This window comes from Chiloscyllium plagiosum, chromosome 10, assembly GCF_004010195.1.
Source record: "Chiloscyllium plagiosum isolate BGI_BamShark_2017 chromosome 10, ASM401019v2, whole genome shotgun sequence".
Taxonomy (NCBI): Eukaryota; Metazoa; Chordata; class Chondrichthyes; order Orectolobiformes; family Hemiscylliidae; genus Chiloscyllium; species Chiloscyllium plagiosum.
This window is the reverse complement of record NC_057719.1, coordinates 19,685,185-19,707,944: the sequence shown is the minus strand read 5'-3', so window position 1 is coordinate 19,707,944 and position 22,760 is coordinate 19,685,185. Positions and strand designations below refer to the sequence as shown.

The 22,760-nt window shown below is 39.8% G+C and overlaps 1 protein-coding gene across 1 annotated transcript in view; it reads left to right on the top strand.

The window, feature by feature from the left end:
• sel1l (SEL1L adaptor subunit of ERAD E3 ubiquitin ligase) overlaps positions 1-22,760 on the top strand; it is a 47,795-nt gene that overhangs the window by 5,650 nt on the left and 19,385 nt on the right. The window contains exons 2-9 of the mRNA XM_043697156.1: positions 4,573-4,610; positions 5,500-5,662; positions 9,711-9,878; positions 11,346-11,451; positions 16,632-16,794; positions 18,954-19,007; positions 19,161-19,220; positions 21,171-21,252. Coding sequence (XP_043553091.1) covers positions 4,573-4,610; positions 5,500-5,662; positions 9,711-9,878; positions 11,346-11,451; positions 16,632-16,794; positions 18,954-19,007; positions 19,161-19,220; positions 21,171-21,252 — 834 coding nt within the window. The remainder of the gene's footprint in view (positions 1-4,572; positions 4,611-5,499; positions 5,663-9,710; positions 9,879-11,345; positions 11,452-16,631; positions 16,795-18,953; positions 19,008-19,160; positions 19,221-21,170; positions 21,253-22,760) is intronic.

Genomic DNA, 22,760 nt, shown 5'->3' with positions numbered 1-22,760 from the left:
ACAAAACCGTCTATCTGTGCCCCGAACTATCGAGTCCCCAATTACTACTGCTCTGCTCTTCTTCACCCTTCCCTTCTGAGTAACGGGGACAGGCTCCGTGCCAGATGCCTGAGCCCCGTTACTTACCCCTGGTAAGTCGTACCCCCCCCAAGTATCCAAAATGGTATACTTGTTCTTGAGGGGAACGTCTGCAGGGGGTCCCTGCACTGGCTGCTTCCTCCCAGTCCCCCTCACTGTCACCCATTTATCTGCCATCTTTGGAGTTACTACTTCCCTAAAGCTCCGATCTATGATCCCCTCTGCCTCCCGAATGATCCTAAGTTCATCCAACTCCAGCTCCAGTTCCCTAACACGGTCTTGGAGGAGCTGGAGATGGGTGCACTTCCTGCAAGTGTAATCAGCAGGGACGTCCATGGCATCCCTCACCTCAAACATGTTGCAAGAGGAACATTGCACTGCCTTCACTGCCATCCCTCTAAAAGTAACCTTTTTTTAAAAAAAAAACTTGGTGTAAAGAATAAAACAAGCAAAATGCAGCACTTACCTACTTACCACAACGGGTCTTATTATTAGGTTAGAGGAGGAGGGCGGGTGGGAGGCACTATCCCTGTAGTGCCTCGGGTTCTTCTCCTGCTCGCTTTTATAGGGAGAAAACCTACCCGGCTGCCCCTTGGTCTTCGTCACTTCCCCCTGCTGCTCCTGCTCTGTGAAAAGAGAAAAAAAAACACCGCTGCCCGCTATCGGTAAGTAATTTTAAAACAAACTGTCTCACCTTAGCTGTAGCCTTCCGGGTTCCTTTAAACTCTGCTGCTGCTCGCACTCGAGTTGTCCTCAATTACGATAATTGAGGACAACTAACCAATGCGAAGGAAACATGTTATTGGGGTAACTTGGGGCAAATGTTTCTTTTCAATTTAAGATAATCCTGCAGATCAAACCCCTGGTCATTGGGCTAGTTGAGGCTAAATAGATGAGATGGTTAAAAAATCGCATAGTACCAAGTTATAGTCCAACAGGTTTATTTGGAAGCACTAGCTTTCGGAGGACCGCTCCTTCAGCTAGTGCGTCCAAATAAACATGTTGGTACTATAACCTGACGTGTTTTTTAACCTTGTCCACCCCAGTCCAACACCAGAACCTCCAAGTGATGATAGTTAAGAGATGACTGCCTAAAGAAATGCTTGTACTTCATTGCAAGTTGAATGTGCATTGGATTGAAGCCTCCATCTTCTTCCTGGCTACTTTATCGTTTCTTTCTATCATCATACCTCTTTGAGTCTTGCCTCCATCCCTGACAGACTACATTTGTGTCTTTTTTTCCCAATAAACATCATACTGTCCCTTATGAATATGGTATGGAAACAAGCAGAAGCTGGCCAGACTGGAAGTGGAATTGTTGTTGTACTGTAAGGGAGAATGAGGACCTGGATAATGGAACTGGGAGAATATGGAGTACAAATTTGGTCAGAGGTTGATCAGTTAGTAATCTGGAGTGATTAATGACAAAAGAGGAGCTGATAGACCAGTGGCATCAATGCTGTCATGGCAGATAGCAGAATTTGAATTCAATACATATGTGGAATCAGAAGTCTTGTGATGACTATGAAATCATCGTTGATTGTTAGGGGGAAAAACATCTCATCTGGTTCATTAAAGTCTTTCGGGGAAAAAAACTGCCATCCTTACCGGGTCTGATCTGCATATCTCCAGATCTGTAATGATGTGGTTGACACTTAACTGCCCTATGGGGAATTAGGGGCAGGTACTAAATGCTGAGCTGGCTAGTGGTGCCTCCATTCCATGAATAAATACTAAAAAAAAATTGGAACTTGGCATCTATTTAGTAATGATTATGAAATCTACTAATCTTGCCAAAGCAGGGACACTGTAAATACTGTACAGTTTTGTTTTACAAGCTGGTTGAAGGTTACGCATTTAGTAATCACAAAATCAGTAGTAAATATTTACATTTTAAGCAGACAGCCCACCTTGAAAGTGAACTTTTATTTTTGTTAAACAGTTCTGAAACAGTTGAGGATTATGGCCCAGTACGTTTTTGTGGAATTTTTATGGACTAGACTAAGTTGTGTAGACTTGTGGATCTGCTGTTCTCCCCAGTCATTTCATACAGTATTTAGATATGTTGATGGGTGACTAGTCTACTTTGTCAAATTAGTTAATCAAGGGGCAGCAAACGCTACCCCACTAATTAAGATTGCCTCGTGCAGTTGGAGAATGTCACATGCTATTCATTTTGATTCTGTACGTAGAATGTACAGCATTAAAGCAAACAATTTGCTGAATTAGTGCATGTAAGTGGTTTTCCATCACAAACTTTTCTGTCCCATTTAATATAAACTCACTATTTTTATCTTTTATTCCTTCCATCCTAACTTCCTCTTATACATATCAACTTTATTTGATTCCTATTCTTGATGAAAGCAACTTCCGCACTCTGGGTACAGTTCCTCCTGAATTTGCTATTGTTATTGAATGGCAGCATCGTAATGATAAGTTTCTGGTTTTGATTTTTTTGATTGGATTAGATTCCCTACAGTATGGAAACAGCCCTTCGGCCCAACAAGTCCACACCGACCCTGCGAAGAGTAACCCACCCAGACCTTCTGACTAAAGCACCTAACATTATGGGCAATTTAGTATGGCCAATCCAACTGACCTGCACAGCTTTGGACTGTGGGAGGAAACCGGAGCACCCGGAGGAAACCCATGCAGACACAGGGAGAACGTGCAAACTCCACACAGACACCCGAAGCTGGAATCGAACCCGGGTCCCTGATGCTGTGAGGCAGCAGTGCTAACCACTGAGCCATTGTGCCACCCTCTCTCCAACAAATGGAAGCATCTTCTATTCTACTCCGTGAAGGCCCTCTAGAATAGTAATTATTTGCTTGAACCAAGCTCTTGGCTTTGGCCCATGCTCATTTTTATATGTTCAAAGACAAAGCTAAAAATACAGAAGTGTAGGATTGACTATTTGGATTCCCTTTTATACATGGCAGATTGTTGATTCTGAATTTTTATAATTACCCATTTTGGTGAGAGGAATATTAAAAAAAACAACAGCTTCTTATGTAAATGGAGAGAAACGTCAGAGTGCTTTGGTACAAAGGGATCTGGGTGTCCTCATGCCATAATTGCAAAAAGCTTGCATGCAGATACTGCAGGTAATAAGAAAAGCAAATGGAATTTTGGCATTTATTGCTAAAGCAATAGAGTATAAAATAGGAAAGTGTTTCTGCAACTATACAAGGCATTAGTGAGACTGCACCTCGAGTATTGCGTACAATTTTGATCCCTTAAGGGATGTAGTTGCATCAGAGGCAATTTAGACAAGATTTATTAGATTGATTCCAGAGTTGGATGAAAATGTCAAATACTATGGGGCACAGGGTTAAGTTTTAAAATGATGTGCGAGACTAGTTTTATTTGTGAGGGTCTTCATGCCTGGAATTCACTGCCAAGGAGGTGGTAGAAAGATGGAATAGCAACAGTTAAGAGGCACTTAGGCAACACATGAGCAAGCAGAAAATAGAATGAGTTTAGAATGGCTTCATGGCAGTTACAGACATGGTGGGCTGAAGGGCCTGTTCCTGTGCTGTACTGTTTTATGCTCTGAGGAGTCTGTCTTGAGAGATGTTGAGCAGTTTAAGCTTATACTCTCCGGATTTTCGAAGAATGAAAGGAGATCAAATTGAGCTATACTGGATGGTAAAGTGGATTGACAAAGTATACATAGAGAGGATATTTCTTCATGGGAAACAAGAGGTAATAGCTTTAAGATGAAGTGCAGCAGATTTAAAACAGACATGAATAAACACTTACTTCTGAGAGTAGTGAATCTGTTGGACTCATAACCCCAGAGTGTAGTGGATGCTGGGACATTGAGTAAATTTAAAGAGATAGTGATGGATTTTTAATTTGCAGTGAGTTGAAGAGTCATGGAAAGTAGGCAGAAAAGTGGAGTTGAGGCCAAGATGAGATCAGCCATAATAGTATCAAATGGTGGAACAGGCTTGAAGGGCTGAATTTTCTCTTTCTAATTATAATGGAAAAGTCATTCTTTATTGACTACAAAATTGTAACACATCTATTTTATTCAACCATATATTATAACGTCTAAACCAATTACTGAATTAATAGACAGGCTTATGAACAGTTAAGCGACTTTCATTTACACTTATTGTTTTTCTCTAACGTGACAAGTCTTTCTAGATATTAAACTGTCTGGATATACAGCCTCCTGCTTATGTACATTGAATGAGTAGCACAGTTTCTGTTCTGCAGATAACAATGTAAATACAGTTAATTGTACAACCCATAATTAAAAGCCATAATTTTAATGTTTCGGAAAAGCTTGCATTTTTAAACTAATAGAGAAAGCTTTGGCAAAGAATTTTATTTTGAAGCATTTTTGACCAATGTATCATGTGGTGAACATTACATGAATTAAATTATGTATTAGTGTTTCTGCTTTTTAAAATTATATCTGCGTCAGTCTATATAAAATGTATCATTACCCTGATGATGACGCTTTTCCTTCCTTTTTTGCAGATATACAAGAAATTGACAATGAATCACTGGACTCAAAGGTAATCTTTCATGTTGTGACCAATCACACCAAAATAAGTCTGAGAGAGCCTAAAAGTATCGAATCTTGTGGTGTTGAATTTTCAGAACTGAGAACTTTGCAAGTACTTTTTAAAAGCCTTTCTTTAGGCTTCTGTAGCCAATGATAAGTCTAGGGGATAAACTTTGCCCAACTCTGCTTGCTCATGTGTTGCCTAAGTGCCTCTTAACTGTTGCTATTCCATCTTTCTACCACCTCCTTGGCAGTGAATTCCAGGCATGAAGACCCTCACAAATAAAACTAGTCTCGCACATCATTTTAAAACTTAACCCTGTGCCCCATAGTATTTGACATTTTCATCCAACTCTGGAATCAATCTAATAAATCTTGCCCAAAGTGGTAAGAATGTCAAAAGTGCTACCTCAGACTAGCTAAGGCAAACAACATAGATGTATTTTCAATGAAAAAGCTCTCATAAGAACATCCTGGGACAAGAAATAGGCAAGAATGCTGGTAGGATTTAAATAGTGTGCAAAGACCTGTGGAGCATAGATAGCAGCTTCTGCACTTAGATTTCTGCTGACCCTGATCAAGATCACCAGCCAGACCTTAATCAATGGTCTGAAGCTATGATACTTTATGCTATTGTCGTTATTCTCCTCACTGCAAATTCAATATTTAACTGTTTTCTGCATTAGTTAAATTGTTAATACAGGTTCCTTGAAAGTAATGTTTCCTTCTGAAAAATGCAGTAGTTAGAATCTTGTTAGATATTAATGCATTTGTAATTTTGTGGAGGTACATCTTTTACTTTTCTCACAACTCCCTCATATGTCCTTCCCACATCTTTTTAAAACATGTTTGTCAGATTTTATTTATGTTGTACCTTTTGTGTGCATGTTCATTTTTAGTCAAGTGAACAGAATGAAGATCATCCAAATGAAGCCCGTGTAGTTGCTGGGCAGATTATAGATTCCAAAGAAGATATCTGGGAAGGTAAAGATGAGGAACCCCAGCATTCTACTTCTGATGAAGAAAGTCCAACCGCTGACAATATGGAAGAAGTTATAAAAGGTGAGACTGAGAATAATCTATTCAAGGAATCCACTGAAAACAACTTAAACACTTTAACACAAAATGGACTGCTGAAAAATGCAAGTGCTAAGAAGAGGAATGAGGACATCCAAAAAAATCTTTTAATAGTGACATACCAATGTGGATATGACTGACATTGGTTTAAATATTTTTCTAACAGAATTTGATTTTTAATGTTCATGGGTTAATGTATTAAGTATTAGTTCTAATCAACATTAATCAGTTGTAAATTATTTGATTGTGTTGTAAACATGTACATCGATGACTACATCAATAATACTACATGCAGAACTCTAAATTTACTTCTAGTGGCTTAATAAAAATGAGGGATTTTTTTCTTTCTCTATTGTGCTATGTTTATTGCTTATAAAGCATCCCTCAGCTATTTGTTTTTGGGGCTTGTTTAAGTCCATCTGAAACTCTTGCACCTAAAAATAGAACAGTAGAACATATCAATTATAAGCTGTAACGAAACAAAGTTGTTGGTGGCGAATGCAGGTGTTGTGCCCCACCACCAGCTACTTCTATCATGATTAATTTGTGCCACGTATACAAAGAAAGAGTTCCTATTATGTAGTCAATATGTTAGAGAGAAAGCAAAAAATAAATTTATTCCCCCTTATGATATGTATTTCTTCAAACATTAACTGATAATTTGTTAGATTCAATCTGCATTTAATAGATTATTTTAGACTTAATAGTTTGCATGTATATGTTAAGTGAAAGGATAAGCATCGAGCCAAATGCCAGATATATGATTTGTAAAGTGAGCATTTTGACTTAGCTTATTTTTGTGCATTGGCATAAGCACTTAAACTTGATTTTAATTTAAATCTGGTGAAACTAAAGGCATAATTGGTAGAAGATAGTGAAATATTGTCTTATGTATTGAATTATAGTCTTTCTTTTTTATTTATTTGTTTAGTGAAGTTCAAATTAATTGCATTACATGACCTTTTTATAGATTGAAAAGATGAATAATGCACACTAAATTTTGGACTAACAAGTTGTAACTTATGTTTGATATATTTTTAATCCAATTTCAGAACTTTATGCAATCTGATTGCTTTTAATTACACAATAGTTATTTTCCTTTAAGAAATCAATAGCTTTTGCTTTATTGGCCATAAGACGCAAGAACAGAAGGGAAGCCATTTGGTCAGTTGAGTCTATTCTGCTATTCAATGAGGTTATGGCTGATCTAATAATCCTTGCTCCACTTCCTTGTCTTTTTTCCAAATCCTTGATTTCCTTACTGATTAAAGATGTTTTTTTAGATTAGATTAGATTACTTAGTGTGAAAACAGGCCCTTCGGCCCAACAAGTCACACCGCCCCGCCGAAGCGCAACCCACCCATACCCCTACATTTACCCCTTGCCGAACACTACGGGCAGTTTAGCATGGTCAATTCACCTGACCTGCACATCTTTGGACTGTGGGAGGAAACTGGAGCACCCGGAGGAAACCCACGCAGACGCGGGGAGAACATGCAAACTCCACACAGACAGTCGCCTGAAGCGGGAAGTGAACCCGGGTCTCTGGTGCTGTGAGGCAGCAGTGCCAGCCACCGTGCCACCCACATCTGAATCTTGAATTTGCTTAACCTAACCTTGATCACTGTTGGCAGTAAAGAATTCCAATGATTCACTATCCTCAGAAAATAATCCTTCTTATCTCTGGCCCTAAATGGGCAACTGCTTTGAGATTATGTCCTCTTGTTGTAGACTCTTGCAGCATTCAGTTGTCATTCATTCTTCTGAACTCCAATGAGGACAAGTCTGGCATACTTATCCTTTACTCTATAAGACACTTCATTTGCACATGAGATCAACCTACATTTGTCTTCCCTGTTATCTGCTGAACTTTGTGATTTGTGAATGATGATTCTGAAGATTGTGCTGGAGCTTTCTCCAATCTTTCTGTTTAAATAATAGTTTCTCTGTTGGAAGTATATAATCTTATATTTTCCACATTATATTCTAAGTGTTTTACCTACTCCTTTTATTAGGCTATATCCCTCGATCATCCTCACCACTTGCCCTCTCACTTACCTGCAAAATTGGCTGTAATGCATTTCACTTTCCTGTAAATGTTGTAAATAATTGTGGCCCCGACAGTAACTGCAGGAGTGCAATCCTTAAAATGCCCCCTTTGTCCCAACGCTATCTTCTGTTCATCAGCCGATAATTTACCTTCATCATTGTCTCATTTTAACAACCTAACATAGGATACTGTTCCAAATGCCTTATGAAAATCCAAATGTATAATATACATTGATTCCACTTTATCAATCCTCCTTGTTACCTCTTCAAAGAATTCTAAAAAATTTTTCAGCTATGATTTCCCCCTTTTTGTTTGAAGCCATGCTGATTCTATTTGATTATGTATGTTTAAATGGTCTGCTGTTACATCCCTAATAATAGACTCTATGTTTTCCGATGACACATTAAACTGACTGGACTATAATTACTATTTTTTCTCACTTTCCCTTTTCGAATAAAAAGTGTTAAATTGTCAGTTTTCCAAACTTCCAGTACTTTCCTAGAATCTAAGGACTATTTCTGCAGCTGCTTTGATTAATGCTTTACAAAACATAGCAGCTAGTCCATGGGACTTGTCACTTCTCGCCCTATGAGTTTACAGCCAGTGAGAGTGAGATTTATTCCTTTTCTCACTTTTGTTCCTTGGTTATTTAGTACTTTTGAAGCATTATATACTGCCTTCTACCATCAATACTGATGCCAACTATATACTCAGCTTCTCTGACATTTCCTGATCTCCCATTATCATTTCCCCAGCCTCGTTCTCTCAGGGGCCATTGTTCAGTTCGGTGTCTCTTCTATCCCATTTAATATTATTTGCAAGTTTACCCTCAATTTATTATATCTTTTTACTATTTCAGTCTTGTGGTTTTTAAAACTTCCCTAATCCTCTGATTTGCCACTAATCTTTGCTACATTGATGCTATCCTTAACTATACTGGTTAAAGGAACGCATCACAGTTTTCAAGACTTGTACTCCTGCCTGCAGAGATGCATTTGTCAACATACTTCCCCCAGCACAATTACAGTCCTATTTCCTCTCCTGACTCAAATGACTCCCTAAGCCATGGTGCTGTGGTCAGCTTTCTCATCCTCATCCTCATTTTCATCCACACAGCTTACAAGAACCTTTGCACTTTGTGGGTAATTGCAAGGGCCAAGATTTCTCAAATGCAGCCCCCTGGGTCCCCATACCTGATCACATCCTCCTGTCCCTGGTCACAGACCAAATCTGTATTACCTACACAAGGTATGTGATTGTTTTCTTGAGCAAAGTGTTCAGGTAACTTTTCTGTTCCCTGGTGTGGCACAAACTCTTTAGGTTAGCTTGCAGCTCCTTAACCTGGACCCCAAACTCCTCAAGTTGTAAACACTGCAGATGTGTTTGTTCTGGACTACCTTAGTTTCTGACACCTTCCATGTGATGCAGTATAACACGTCACTCATCCTGCAGTCATTATCAGTTTCAATTTATTAGATAATTACTCTAGATTCTCTATTCTTTTCACTTCACTGTAGTTTTATTTAAGTATAATCTTAACATTTTACAAAAGAGGAGGAAAAGACTAGACCTTGCTGAAAACACTGAAGGCCCAGCTTGTTTTAAAGCCCAGAAATATTCACCAATACTGTTAAATTGTCAAGTTGCTTTGCTTGCGCTTGTGTCCTGTTCATGACATCACTCCACCTTGTTTTGCATGTATTTTCATTAAAAATATGTTTTCGCTTATAGAATTATTAATAAATGTAGACGAAAGTCATAACCTGTGATTTATTTTCTTCTTCCTTTTGCTTTCCACCCTCCATTATATTACTATTTCTGATAACACAGATTGAAATTCCATTTTCAATTAGTAATTATTGAGAGCTTGTTGGTTTCAAATAGTATTTAATGTGTGCAATCTGGCCTGTTTAAAGTCAAAATTCTAATATTTTGGTTTCTGATTAAATGGACATAAATATTTGTTTTTCTTAATTAATTTAGATCAAACTGCAATTGGTGGCACTGCTGATGGTGAGCCCTGCATATTTCCATTCCTGTTTTTGGATCAGGAATACTTTAGCTGTACTACTGATGGGCGAGATGATGACCGATTCTGGTGTGCAACAACATACAACTATAATCAGGACCACAAGTGGGGATTTTGTGAAAGTGAGAACTTTTCTCATGTTCAGTTTATACAACTGGAGCCTTTTTCTTTTGCAAGAGTTTTAACTTGTATCTGAAATATTTAACTCAATACAATACAGCACAGGAACAGGTCTTTCAGCCCACCAACCCTGTGTAGTTTCCCAGTCCTTATTTAGACACATACGGTATCTATACCCCTTTTGACATTCATGTGAACATGAGGTGAAGATACACCTTAAACGTTGCTAGCGTACTGCTACCACTACCTCCACTGGCAATGTTTCAGGCACCCAGCACCCTTTGAAAAATTTTCCTTGCACTTCTCCACTAAATTTGCCCCCCCCCCACCTTGAACCTGTGTCCCCTTGTATTTGATCCTTCCACCCTGAAAAAGCCTCTGACTGTACGCCTTTGTAAAATCTTGAATTTTAAGTTTTGTACTTTTCAATGTTTTGAGTATAATGCTAAAGTCTAGAGAAATATGAACTTCCTCGATCATAGTATTATTTATGCCAACTCGGTTCACTAGTTTAATGTATTTTCATCTTTAACTGTAATTACCTAATGAAGGATTATTTACAGGGAGATTGTGAGCTTGGTATTTTTTGGGTCTGAGTCTGAGCTGATGGGCTGTTTGAGTAAACCATCTTGTGTTGAGTATATAGAAAGCTTGCATGTTTAATCCTTTCAATTTACCTCTTCGTGTGTTTTAGCAAGTCTGGGTCAGCATATTTGTTCCTCCCCTGCAGTTAAGCTGCTTTATTTTGCACCGAACTGAGAACAATTTACTGCAGTGTAAACTAACAATGGTGTGTCTAAGTACATGGATATACTGTGGATATACAGCTTAAAAAATACAGATTGAACATTATAGCGATTTAATTTAACAGCATACTGACTGGTAGTTCTTACATGCAAATGGCTAGTCTGTTTTTCTAAGATAAGCTTTGTTACGATCTGACAATTGAATAGCACATACTGTTCACTTTGGTATTGACAAAAGGTGATTCACTAAAACGTATGTTGATCATGCATACTCTTTATTTTAAAAGAGAGCATCACTTGATTAGCTCTTGCAATGTGCCTTGCATAACCTTAATTTTTTTTGCCCCTCACCTATTTTCTGACCTGAATACGACATTCTGCAGATTTCATTTGTTTTTAAACCTCGTTGCCTAATGTCTGGAATATAGACCTACGGTACTGCCATGTAAATGAAAGATTAATTAAAAGAAAGGTTTCAGTTCCATACAGTATTTATCTTGGATGGAAGTTAATTGACTTATAGGAAGACATTTAGTCCTAAGACAGTGGTATTTAAAAGTTTGCAAATTGCAGCTAGATTGGATTAATCTGTTCCAATGTGTGAAGTAGCATAGCTAGGTTTTAATATGCAAGTATTTTGAAGAAAAAAATGCATCTTAGCATCAACTAGAGGTTAATCTCTGTTTAACTTGAGGTATTAAGACTTGTTTTCTTGTCTTCAAGCTGATGAAGAAGCCAATCAAAGAAAACTTGCACAGGAAGCAGAGAGACTTTATCACTCCGGGATAAAAATGATTAACAGTACAAATAAGAAGAGCCAAAAAAAAGAGTAAGTATCCACAATCTCATGTGATTTATAGTTTTTGTGCTGATCTTTCTTTGTTGAATAAAAGGCTTGCCTGCATTCATACTAGACATGATAAAACAATGAATTGTTATTCGTTCACCTGGAATTGAATATTGTGCTGCATGATCTTTTGTATTAGTTGAGATTGTTTGCTTTGTTAGTTTAGAGATGCCACTCGACTAGATGGACATGAAAACCAAAAGAGCTGTGGATGCTGTGAATCAGACAAAAATAGAAATTACTGGAAAAGCTCAAGTCTGGCAGTATCTATGACGAGTAAACAGCAAACATTGCGTGTCAAGTGACCTGAAGGTCTGAGGAAAGGTCACTTGACCTGAAATGCCAACTCTGGTTTCTCTTCACAGATGTTGCCAGACCTGTTAGACTAGATGGACATGAATGTTGTCTTGTCTTTTGGGCTGTTAAGTGGTACAGTCATTTCTCCTATAATGCAGTAATCGCATTCCAGCACGATCCAATGCTGTACAAAAATTGCACAATAAAAATAACACTTGGTGTTGGCGATGTAATCAAGTTACAGCCAATGCATGTTTTACAAGTTTGTGTTTTAGAAATAGCTTTCCCTATTTGTCAATCGTGTTACAGCCATTTTGTGTTAATGAAAGACCATAATAGCAGAACTGACTGTACCAGAATCCACTATAAATAATTTTCTTACAAGTATTTCTCCCTTTTAAGAGTCCTGGCAAGCTAAGGCTGAGGATAAGGCTTTTAACTAAATGGCCTTTGGGGGGGGGTGGTGGTAGGGTGTGGTGGGCTGATTCACTTACAAGGGCAACTATAGAACAAATTAAAAGGGAGGAGGCTTCAGCAGGGGGTATTAAAATTTCCAGAACAAGTAATAGAATAAGCTATGGAAAGGGTTGGGAATCAAACTTCACACAGCAGATAAGAGGACATGTATGAGAAGGGGTTGGGAGGTAATCAATGCAGGACTGTGGGTATGGTACTTGAATGTTCTCTGTCTATGAAACAAGGTATATGAGATTTAGTGCAGATTGAAATTAGCAGGTGTTGTTATGGTATTGCGGAGACATGGCAGTAAGGGGATCAGGGCAGGGTACAAAATATCCAACAGGACTCTTCCTATTAAAACGACAAAGTTAAGCGGGGTGGGGGGAATTGCTTTGTTTGCAGTGGAAGATGCCAGCATACCAGAACGTCAAAAGAATCGGGGCAGTGTAGTGGCTGCCACTAAGGATAGTGCTGGGAGAACTGAAAGGTCTGAAGGGGGATGAATTGCCCAGAAAAAGATGGGTTACTCTCCAGTTTTGAAGGGGATAACTGAGGAGATTGTAAAGATATTGGTTTTCTTTCTTCAGGAATTACTGGAGTCAGGGAGGGTCACAGAGGACTGGAACGTAGCTAATGTAACACCCGTGTTTAAGAAGGGAGGGAGGCAAAATACAGGATATTACAGTTCAGTTGCCCTGACCTCAGTCATTGGCATTTTAGAGTCCATTATTAAGGATAAGATTATGGCGTATTTGGAAGTGCATGGTAATAAAAGGCTGAGTCGTCATGGCTTCATCAAGGGGAGGTCATACCTGACAAATCTGTTGGAATTCTTTAAGGAGGTAAAGAGCAAATTTGGACAAGGAGAGCCATGGACTTTTAAAAAAAAATCATTTGTGGGATATGGGCATCGCTGGCCAGCTGGCATTTTTATTGCCCATCCCTTGTTGCTGTATGAGCTGCTGCACTCATGCTGTAGGTTGACCGCAAAGCCCTGGTGGAGGGAATTCCAGGAATTTGATCCAGTGACAGTGAAGGAATGATACATTTCCAAATCAGTGTGATTGGTCTCTTGGAGAAGGAAATGCACATGGTGGTATTCCTTATATCTGCTGCCCCTTTCCTTCTAAATGGAAGTGGTCATGTGTTTAGAAGGCATTGTCTGAGGATCTTTGAATTCCTGCAGTGTATCTTGTAGATAGTAGCAGCTGTGTGTACTGAGTTTTGGCGGTGGGGGAATGGATGTTTGGGGATGTAGTGCCAATCAAGCAGGCTGTTTTGACCTGTTGGTGTCAAGTTTGTGTTGTAAGAGCTGTACCCATCCAGGCGAGTGGGACTTCTGACTTTGCCTTGTGGATGTTGGACATGCTTTGGGATTAGGAGGTGAGTTACTTGCTATAATATTCCTAGCCTCTGACTTTCTGTTTAGCCACTGTGTTAAAGGCAAGTCTAGTTGTGCTTCTAGCCAATGGTAACCCTTCCCCCAGGATGTTTTGGGGAAATTCAGTGATGATAACACCATTGACTGTCAAGGATCAGACGATAGATTGTCTCTTATTGAAGTAATGTTCACTTGTGTAGCGTGAATGTTACTTGCCACTTAGCAGCCCAAGCCTGCATATTGTTCACACCTTGTTGCATTTGAGCATGGACTGGTTCAGTCTCTGAGTAGTTGTCAATGATGTTGAACATTGTGCAAACATTGCCGAACATACCCACTTCTGACCAAGATGGAGGGAATGTCATTAATGAAGCAGCTGAGGGTGGTTGATGCAAAGATACGACACTGAGGTACCAATGCAAAGATATCCTGGATCTGAGATGACAACCAATGAACCAATGACCACAATTATCTTCCTATGTGCCAGGTATGACTGCACCCACAGTTCCAATGCCCTCCTTTCTCCCCCCCCCCCCCCCCCCGTTTCCCATTGATTTCAGTTTTGCTAGGATTCCTTGATGCTACAGTCTGAATGCAGCCATGATAACGAGGGCTGTCATTCTCCGCCCTCCTTTGGAATTCAGCTCTTTTTGAACCAGGGCTGTAATGAGGTCAGGAGTTGGTGGAAATCAATCTGGATGTCCCTGAGCAGGTGCTGCTTCATAGCATTGATGACATCTACCACAATTTTACTGATGATTTAGTGTAGATTGATGGGGTGGTGATTGACTGACTGAGTTGGATTTGTTCCTGCTTATTGTGTGCAGCGCAATTTTCCACAATATCGCATAGATGCCAGTGTTGTACTGAACTGCTTGGATAGGGGAGCAAGAAGTTGTGCAATCTTCTCAGGACTCACATCCTGTGCACTATCCAGTGCCTTCACCCTTGATATAATGTGGAATTAATTGAATTGGCTGAGGATTGTCTGCAATAATGGGGACCAGTGGAGGAGGCAGAGGTTGATGGTGCACTTGGCACTGCTGTCTGAAGGGTACTGCGAATGCTTCAGCCTTATCTTTTGCATTGATGTGTTGGCTCTTCCATCACTGGGAATGGGGATATTTGTGGAGCCTCCTGCTCCAGTGAGTTATTTAATTGTCCATCGCCATGACCATTCACAACTGGATGTGCCAGGCCTGCAGAGCCTCAAACGGATCATTGGTTACGTTGTTTAACGTGCAAGTAGTCCTGGTTGTATTGGTAAGAGTGACCACTGCACAATTCTTGTTGAGCCAAGGTTCTGCTTTCATGTTGAGAATACCCTGCATTGTGTTGTGTATGAAACTGTCACAATGATAAATAGGACAAACTTTGAATAGATCTGGTGATTCGAAACTGGGCATCTCTAAGACTATCAACAGCAGCAGAATTGTACTCCGACATAATCTGTAACCTCATGGCAGCCAGCAGGTTGGTCTGGATAAGGTCAAGAATGCGGTCAAATGTGATCTATTTGGATTTCCAGAAGACCTTTGATTAGATAATGTACAGGAGATTGCTAAGTACGACAAGGATCAGTTTTATTGGGGCAGGATATTCTAATAGGTAGAGGATTCACTGACTGGGAAAAGGTGGAGAGTGGGGATAAAGAGATTGTTTGCAGCTGGTGACGAGTGTTCTGCCGGGTTTCTTTTGGTACTACACTGTAGACCTTATACATTAACAATATGAATGAAGGAACTCAGGGCATTGTTCTTCAGTTTGCAGGTGACACAAAGATAGATAGTGTTGAGGAAGCAGAAAGACTACAGAAGGTCTTGGACTGGCTAGGAAAGTGGAGAAAAGAAGTACCAGTGGAATACAGTGTGGGAAAGCATGGGGTTATTTCTGCCCCCGCCCTGTGAAAGACTTTGGAAATCTGAAGCAAAATGGACTTGGGAGCCCGAGTTCAAGGTACTCATAAGGTTGGCATGCAGGTTCAGTTGGTTGTCAGGCTAATACAATTTCAAGAAGGCTAGAATAGAAGAGCAAAAATGGCAGTGTAAGGCTGTAGCCTGACCAATTTGGAATATTTTGAGCAATTTTGGGCCCCTTATCTAAGGAAGGATGTGCTGACGTTGGATGGGATCCAGAGGAGGTTTACAAGAATGATCCTGGGGATGTGGGCTTGTCATATAAGGATCGGTTGAGGACTCTGGGTCTGTATTCAGTGGAGTTCAGAAGGATAGTGGGGAGGTAGAATCTGATTGAAACTTAAAGAATATGGAGAAGCCTGTGTGGAGTGGATGTAAAAAAGATGCTTCCTTTAGTAAGAGAGACTAGGACCTAAGGACATAGCCTGAGAGTGAAGGGACAGCCCTTTACAATTGAGATGAGGATTTTCTTCAGCCAGTGGTTAATCTGTGAAATTCATTGCTGTGGAGGCCAAGCCATTGAGTGTATTTAACATTGAGATGGATGGGTTCTTAATTAGTAAGGGATCAAGGTTTACAGAGAAGGCAGGCAAGTGGGTTTGAGAAACACATCAGACATAATCAAATCGTGGAGCAGACTTGATGGGCTGAATGGCCTAATTCTGCTCATATCTTGTGGTCCTTTGATCTTTCACATTGGAAGTATGACCAGAGGTCACTAGCAACATAAATAGATTCCAGTGAGTCTATTCATTGAAAAATGTCACCTTTATGCAAAATATCTTTGCAACAATGCTAAATCCCTCAGCCCCCCCCCCCCCCCCCCCCCCACAGACTTAGCTTTGTGCAAACTCCAGTAATGTTGGCGAGGTAGGTAGAGCCTTGATTACCATGGGGATGAAAGATTATTGGGGGTATACAGGAATTTAGGGTTGTGATTGAACTCCGATCAGCCATTCTCTTATTGAATGGCAAAGCAGTCTCGAAGAGCCAAGTGGTCTATTCTTGTTCATGTGTTCGTTTTCAGCTGGTTAATTGTCATACTTCAATCATAAATCCATTTATTGAATACTGCTTACATGTGTTATTTTTATACCTTTTTGATCTAGAGGGTATAAAGTACTTGTCAAAGCAGCTGATATGGGAAATACCAAGGCCATGGAGAAAGTGGGCTATGCCATGCTGTTGGGTGACTACCTGAAGTTGAACATTGGTGAAGCTAAGAATTACTTTGAGACACTTGCACAGCAGGGTTCTCCAAAAGGTCAAACAGTAGGTGTGCTTTAACTACACCATTGCTAAGTAACTTTTAATCATTAATGATTCTAGTATCAAAGGATGTTTGCACCAACTGAACGATTTTGAATGCAGCTTTAAAAAAGTGATTTGAGCTTCAAAATCTAAGAATTGTAATTACATATGAATTTATAATAATAGACTCCCTCTTGGTGCTACTCGCATATTTAAAATACTGAATTTTTGTGTACTTGAGACTTCATATATATTTTAACTAAAATTTCACTTGTAATTCATCCTGTACCTCAACTGGCATGTTCTATGACAAAGTTCTTAAATTTTTCTTACATGTTTCAGCTTAGTCAAATGTGCATGACAGTTCAATCTTTGTTTTTGACAACTTGATGTGTTTTGGGCATGTTTTGTACTTCATCTTATTTTTGGAATGATTACTATTGTTCTGAATAGCATGCAGCTTGAATGTTTCCTTAAATTGATGAAAAATGTTAGAGCATGTGGATTGTATCATCCACACAGTATTCTCCTATAAAAGCCAATTACCTACCTTTCTGACCTAGCTCAGAATAGATGAGCATTTTTTTTTTAGTTCTTATGCACTTGAATCAAGTTTTATCCAATTGTTTATCTTAGCAATGTGTAGACACAACCAGTTTCTGTACATGCTGATAGGACTTAGTGCTCTCATTGTAACCTCTTTGAATTCCCTCCATTGTCTCTTATGAGCAATTATCTTGGCGCTCTGCACGAATTATGTCCTTCCCTGACCACTGTCTCAGGCTGTGCTTCAGTAGTCTGCTTGAAACTAAGCAGACTAGTTGAATTTGTGAGGGGTAGGTCTTGTCTTAGAAGTCTTATTTAATTCTTTGAGGAGGTGACCAAGCATGTGGATGAGGGTAGAGCAGTGGATGTAGTGTACATGGATTTTAGTAAGGCATTTGATAAGGTTCCCCATGGTAGGCTTACCATGGTAAAGCCACATTTGGAGTACTGTGTGCAGTTCTGGTTGCCTCATTTTAGGAAAGATGTGGAAGCTTTGGAGAGCGTGCAGAGGAGATTTACCAGGATGTTGCCTGGAATGGAGAGTAGGTCATACGAGGATAGGTTGAGTGCTAGGCCTTTTCTCATTGGAACGGCGAAGGATGAGGGGTGACTTGATAGAGGTTTATAAGATGATCAGGGGGATAGATAGAGTAGACATTCTCCGTGGGTACAACAGAGTGTTACAAGGGGACATAAATTTAAGGTGAAGGGTGGAAGGTATGGGGGGATGTCAGGGGTAGGTTCTTTACCAAGAGAGTGGTGGGGGCATGGAATGCGCTGCCTGTGGGAGTGGCAGAGTCAGAATCATTGACCTTTAAGCGGCAATTGGATAGGTACATGGATAGGTGCTTAAGCTAGGACAAATATTTGGCGCAACATCGTGGGCCTGTTCTGTACTGTATTGTTCTGTTCTATAAGCTGAGTGTCAAACAAGTGCCAACCACTTCTGCCCTGCAGTCCACACCATCTAATTGTTACCGCATTCAAAACTCTTCCAGTGTGCTAGTCCATAACCGCAGGCCTCACTGACCTGTATTTAGCTTCTAGTTTCTCAAATACTCAAGTTAAAATTCTCAATTTTGTTTATGTTCCTTCATTCTCTGATTCCTTTCCTGCCATTGTGAATTTGTAGAGCCCTCATAATGTCTGCATTATTGATGTTCCACCGATTCTTGCTTTCTTGTGGAATTTGTGGTTTTTCTTCAAAATAAAAATACTGTTGATCATTCTTTTTTTTTCCTCTATTCTGGAATTTTATTCCTAAATTCCTCTGCCTCTTCACTTTTCTTGTGACCAAGCTGTATTGCATTCCAATCTTTCTTCCGAATGGCTCACTATTCATGCATAGTAAAAGTACATGATGCAGTATCAAACGTGAAATATCAGGCTTGCCTCCAAGATTCGACTTCTTTGAAAACTTTAGTTATGTTATTTGATTTCAAACCATTTGTATGTACCAGTGTTAGGAAACTAGTTTCTTGCATTATCTGCTTTAATTAAGTAATTGAGCATTTGAAATCTCTGAATTTTTATGTAGGCATCTGCTTTTGGAAGAGAAAGCAAAGAGTATGTTAGTGATTTTATTTCTAATGAGAGAACTGTCTAACATATCTACTGGCCTGTCCTGTTTCTAGGCTCTTGGATTCCTTTATGCATCTGGAGTTGGTGTCCACTCAAGTCAAGCTAAGGTAGTTGTTTAATGAGATCTTGTTTTTAAATAAACCTCACTGGTGTCCCTTGCTAAATGTGGTGTTGTAAACATATTGGCAACAAACTGCCTTTTTGTTATATCCAGCTGATTGCACATTTTTAATCACACACTTTCTACTTCCTTTATAAAGGCATTGGTATTTTACACTTTTGGAGCACTTGGAGGAAATTTGTTGGCACACATGATTTTGGTAAGTAACTGGTTACAAAATAGGCAGAGTAAGATCCTGAGGGGTCTTGACAGGATAGCTATGGAAAGAAGGTTACCCTCAGTACAACGGGATCTTGATCTGATGGGTCAATGGGCTGAGAAGTGGCAGTTGGAGAATAATTTAGAAAAATGAGGTGCTGAATTTTGGAAAGGCAAATCAGGCAGGACTTATACATTTCCTGGTAAGGTTCTGGGCAGTGTTGCTGAACTGAGATTTTGGAGTGCAGGTCCATAATTCCGTGAACGTAGAGTCACAGGTAGGTAGGATAGTGAAGAAGGTGTTTGGTATGCCTTCCTTCATTCGTCAGTGCTTTGAGTATAGGAGTTGGAAGATCATGTGGCTGTACAGGACGTTGGTTTGGCCTCTTTTGGAATGCTGCATGCAATTCTGGTCTCCTTCCTATTAGAAGAAGGTTAAAAATCACAACACCAGGTTATAGTCCAACAGGTTTAATTGGAAGCACACTAGCTTTCGGAGTGACGCTCCTTCACGTGATTGTACCAGCCTCCACCACTTCCTCTGGCAGCTCATTCCATTCATGCACCTCCTTCTGCGTGAAAACGTTGCCCCTTAGGTCCCTTTTAAAATTTTCCCCCTCTGACCTTAAACCTATGCCCTCCTGTTGAAGGAGCGTCGCTCCGAAAGCTAGTGTGCTTCCAATTAAACCTGTTGGACTATAACCTGGTGTTGTGATTTTTAACTTTGTACACCCCAGTCCAGCACCGGCATCTCCGAATCATGACTATTAGAAGAATGTTGTGACAGTTGAAAGGGTTCAGAAAAGATTTACGAGGAAATTGCCGGGGTTGGTGGGATTTGTGCTATGGAAAATAGCTGAATAGGCTGGGGCTATTTTCCATGGTGTGTCTGAGGCTAAGGGATGTCCTTAAAGAAGTTTATAAAATCGTGAGGGGTATGGATAGAGTGAATATAGACCAGGCATTTCCTTGGGCGTGAGAGTCCAAAACTAGAGGGCATAGGTTTAAGGTCAGAGGGGGAAAATTTTAAAAGGGACCTAAGGGGCAACTTTTTCACGTAGAAGGAGGTGCATGAATGGAATGAGCTGCCAGAGGAAGTGGTGGAGGCTGGTACAATTACAACATTTAAAAAGCATCTGGATGTGTCTATGAATAGGAAGGATTTAGAGAGAAATGAGCCAAATTCTGGCAAGTGGGACTAGATTAATTTAGGATATCTGGTTTACGTGGACTTTAGGACTGAAGGATTTGTTTCCGTGCTGTATAGCTCTGTGACTCTGTCACACCATACCTACCATCTGACTTAGATGTCAGTAGGAATGAACAGTCATCGTCTCACCCAGAGTAAAGAACGAAAAACTTTTACATTTTAGATTGTTTCCATGCTGTACAGCTCGATGGTTCTGTTTCCTAGTTCATGTAGAACTAGGTGCGTTCCATTTAAAACAGATGAGAGAACATTTATTTTCAGGGTCATAGTCTTTGGAACACTTTCTGAAGGAGCAGAGCCCTTGAAATATATTTCTGGCAGATGTAGGTAGACTCTTATCAGGCAGGGGGGTGAAAGGTCATCAGGGGTAGGTGGGAATGTGGATTTGCATTTGAGGTTAACTATGGTTATCGTGAAAGGTGAAGCAGGCTCGGGGCCTGGTTAGTCCACTCCTGCTTATGTTAATATGAAGGTTTGTATGTAAATAAAGCACATTAAAGCTTCACAGTGCACTATGCTTTTGATTTACCAGACAACAGTGGAATAAAAATAAAATTTAGCAAGTATTAAAAGGGTCAGTGGCATAATCTCTTCAGTTTTTACATTTTATTTTATGAATTGGGCAGCGGGATATGAATTTCCATAGACCTTTCAGACAGCAATAAATTTTGTAACTGATCGCATTTAATAAATGGACAGAATCAGTATTTTTTCAGTAGTGCATCTTTTTTATTCCATCAGGGTTATAGATACTGGGCTGGCATTGGAGTCCCCCAGAGCTGTGAATCTGCATTAACTCATTACAAGCTCGTGGCAAGTTATGGTAAGCAATCAAATGGACTCTGGATACTCTACATGAATTTTGTATGTACGTATGAAGAGAATATTTTAGATCACTGACTTTTCATTATGACTGCAGAAAGTTTGAAATATTTAAAACAAATGGATAATGGAGCATTGTGAAGGAGTAAGAGTGTGATAGGGTGGAAGTCTGAAGATGTTTAATAACACAGTTAATGGTGTGATGCCTAATTGAATGATAATGGTGCAAGTTTTTTTAAAATACAGAAGATCTCCAAGATTTTAAGTATTTCCTATTGTAATATACTTCTGTAATCCAAATAAACAGTTCTATATTTCCTGCAAGAAACTGGTTCAAATTTACAAACTTGATCAAGGTTAGTACAGCGGGCAGAGGAGTGGCAGATGGATGCATAATTTCTTGAAAGTAGAATTACAGGTAGATAGGCTAATGAAGGCATTTGCTGTGCTTTCCTTTATTGGTCAGAGGATTAAGTATAGGAGCTGGGAGGTCATGTTGCAGCTGTACAGGACATTGGTTAGGCCACTTTTGGAATATTGGGTGCAATTCTGGTTTCTTTTCTATCTGAAGGATGTTGTGAAGCTTGAAATGATTAAGAAAAGATTTACAAGGATGTTGCCAGGGTTGGAGTGTTAGGTTCTTTTCCCAAAGTTTCGCACACAAGATGCAAATGACATACACTTCTGCAAACTGTTAAAGTTTATTAAAGCTTGTACAAGCTAGGTGACCCCCTTTTGACCCTCCTCATAGGCATGCGAAGTTGAGTCAAAATGAGGCCCTAAACAAAGAAAACTCATCCTCTATATGAGATCAGTTGGCCATGCCTACAGACACTATGGCTACTCCCCCACAGTCACTTGACACTGAAGACAACCCCCAGAGATATTCCCATTTAATCTTTAACATTACAGGAGGATTTGAGCGAAAGGGAGAGGCTGAATAGGCTGGAGCTGTTTGCCCTGGGGTGTCTGGCTGAGGGATGACCTTAGATGGGCGTAGATAGGATAAAAAGACTAAGTTTTTTCCTCTGGGGTGGGGGAGTCCAGAACTAGAGGGTTTAGGTTAAGGGTGAGAGGGGAAAGATGTAAAAGGAACCTAAGGGCAACGTTTTCTCGCAGAAGGTGATGCGTGTATGGAATGAGCTGCCAGAGGAAGTGTTGGAAGCTGGTACAATTAAAACATTTAAAAGGCATCTGGATAGGTATATGAATAGGAAGGGTTTAGAAGGATAAGGGCTATGTGCTGGCAAATGGGACATGATTACGTTAAGATAGCTGGTTGATATGGACAAGATGGACCCAAGAGTCTGCTTCCATGCTGTACATCTCTATGACTCTAAATGAGGACTGTTAAATATATTAACTATTTACATGACTAAGGCCTTTAGGTACAGATACGGAATTAGGTCGTTCAGCCCATCTGCTCTGCCATTTGATTATGGCTGATATATTTTTCAAACATATTCTCCTGCTTTATCCTGGTAACTCTTGATACCCTGACTAATCAGG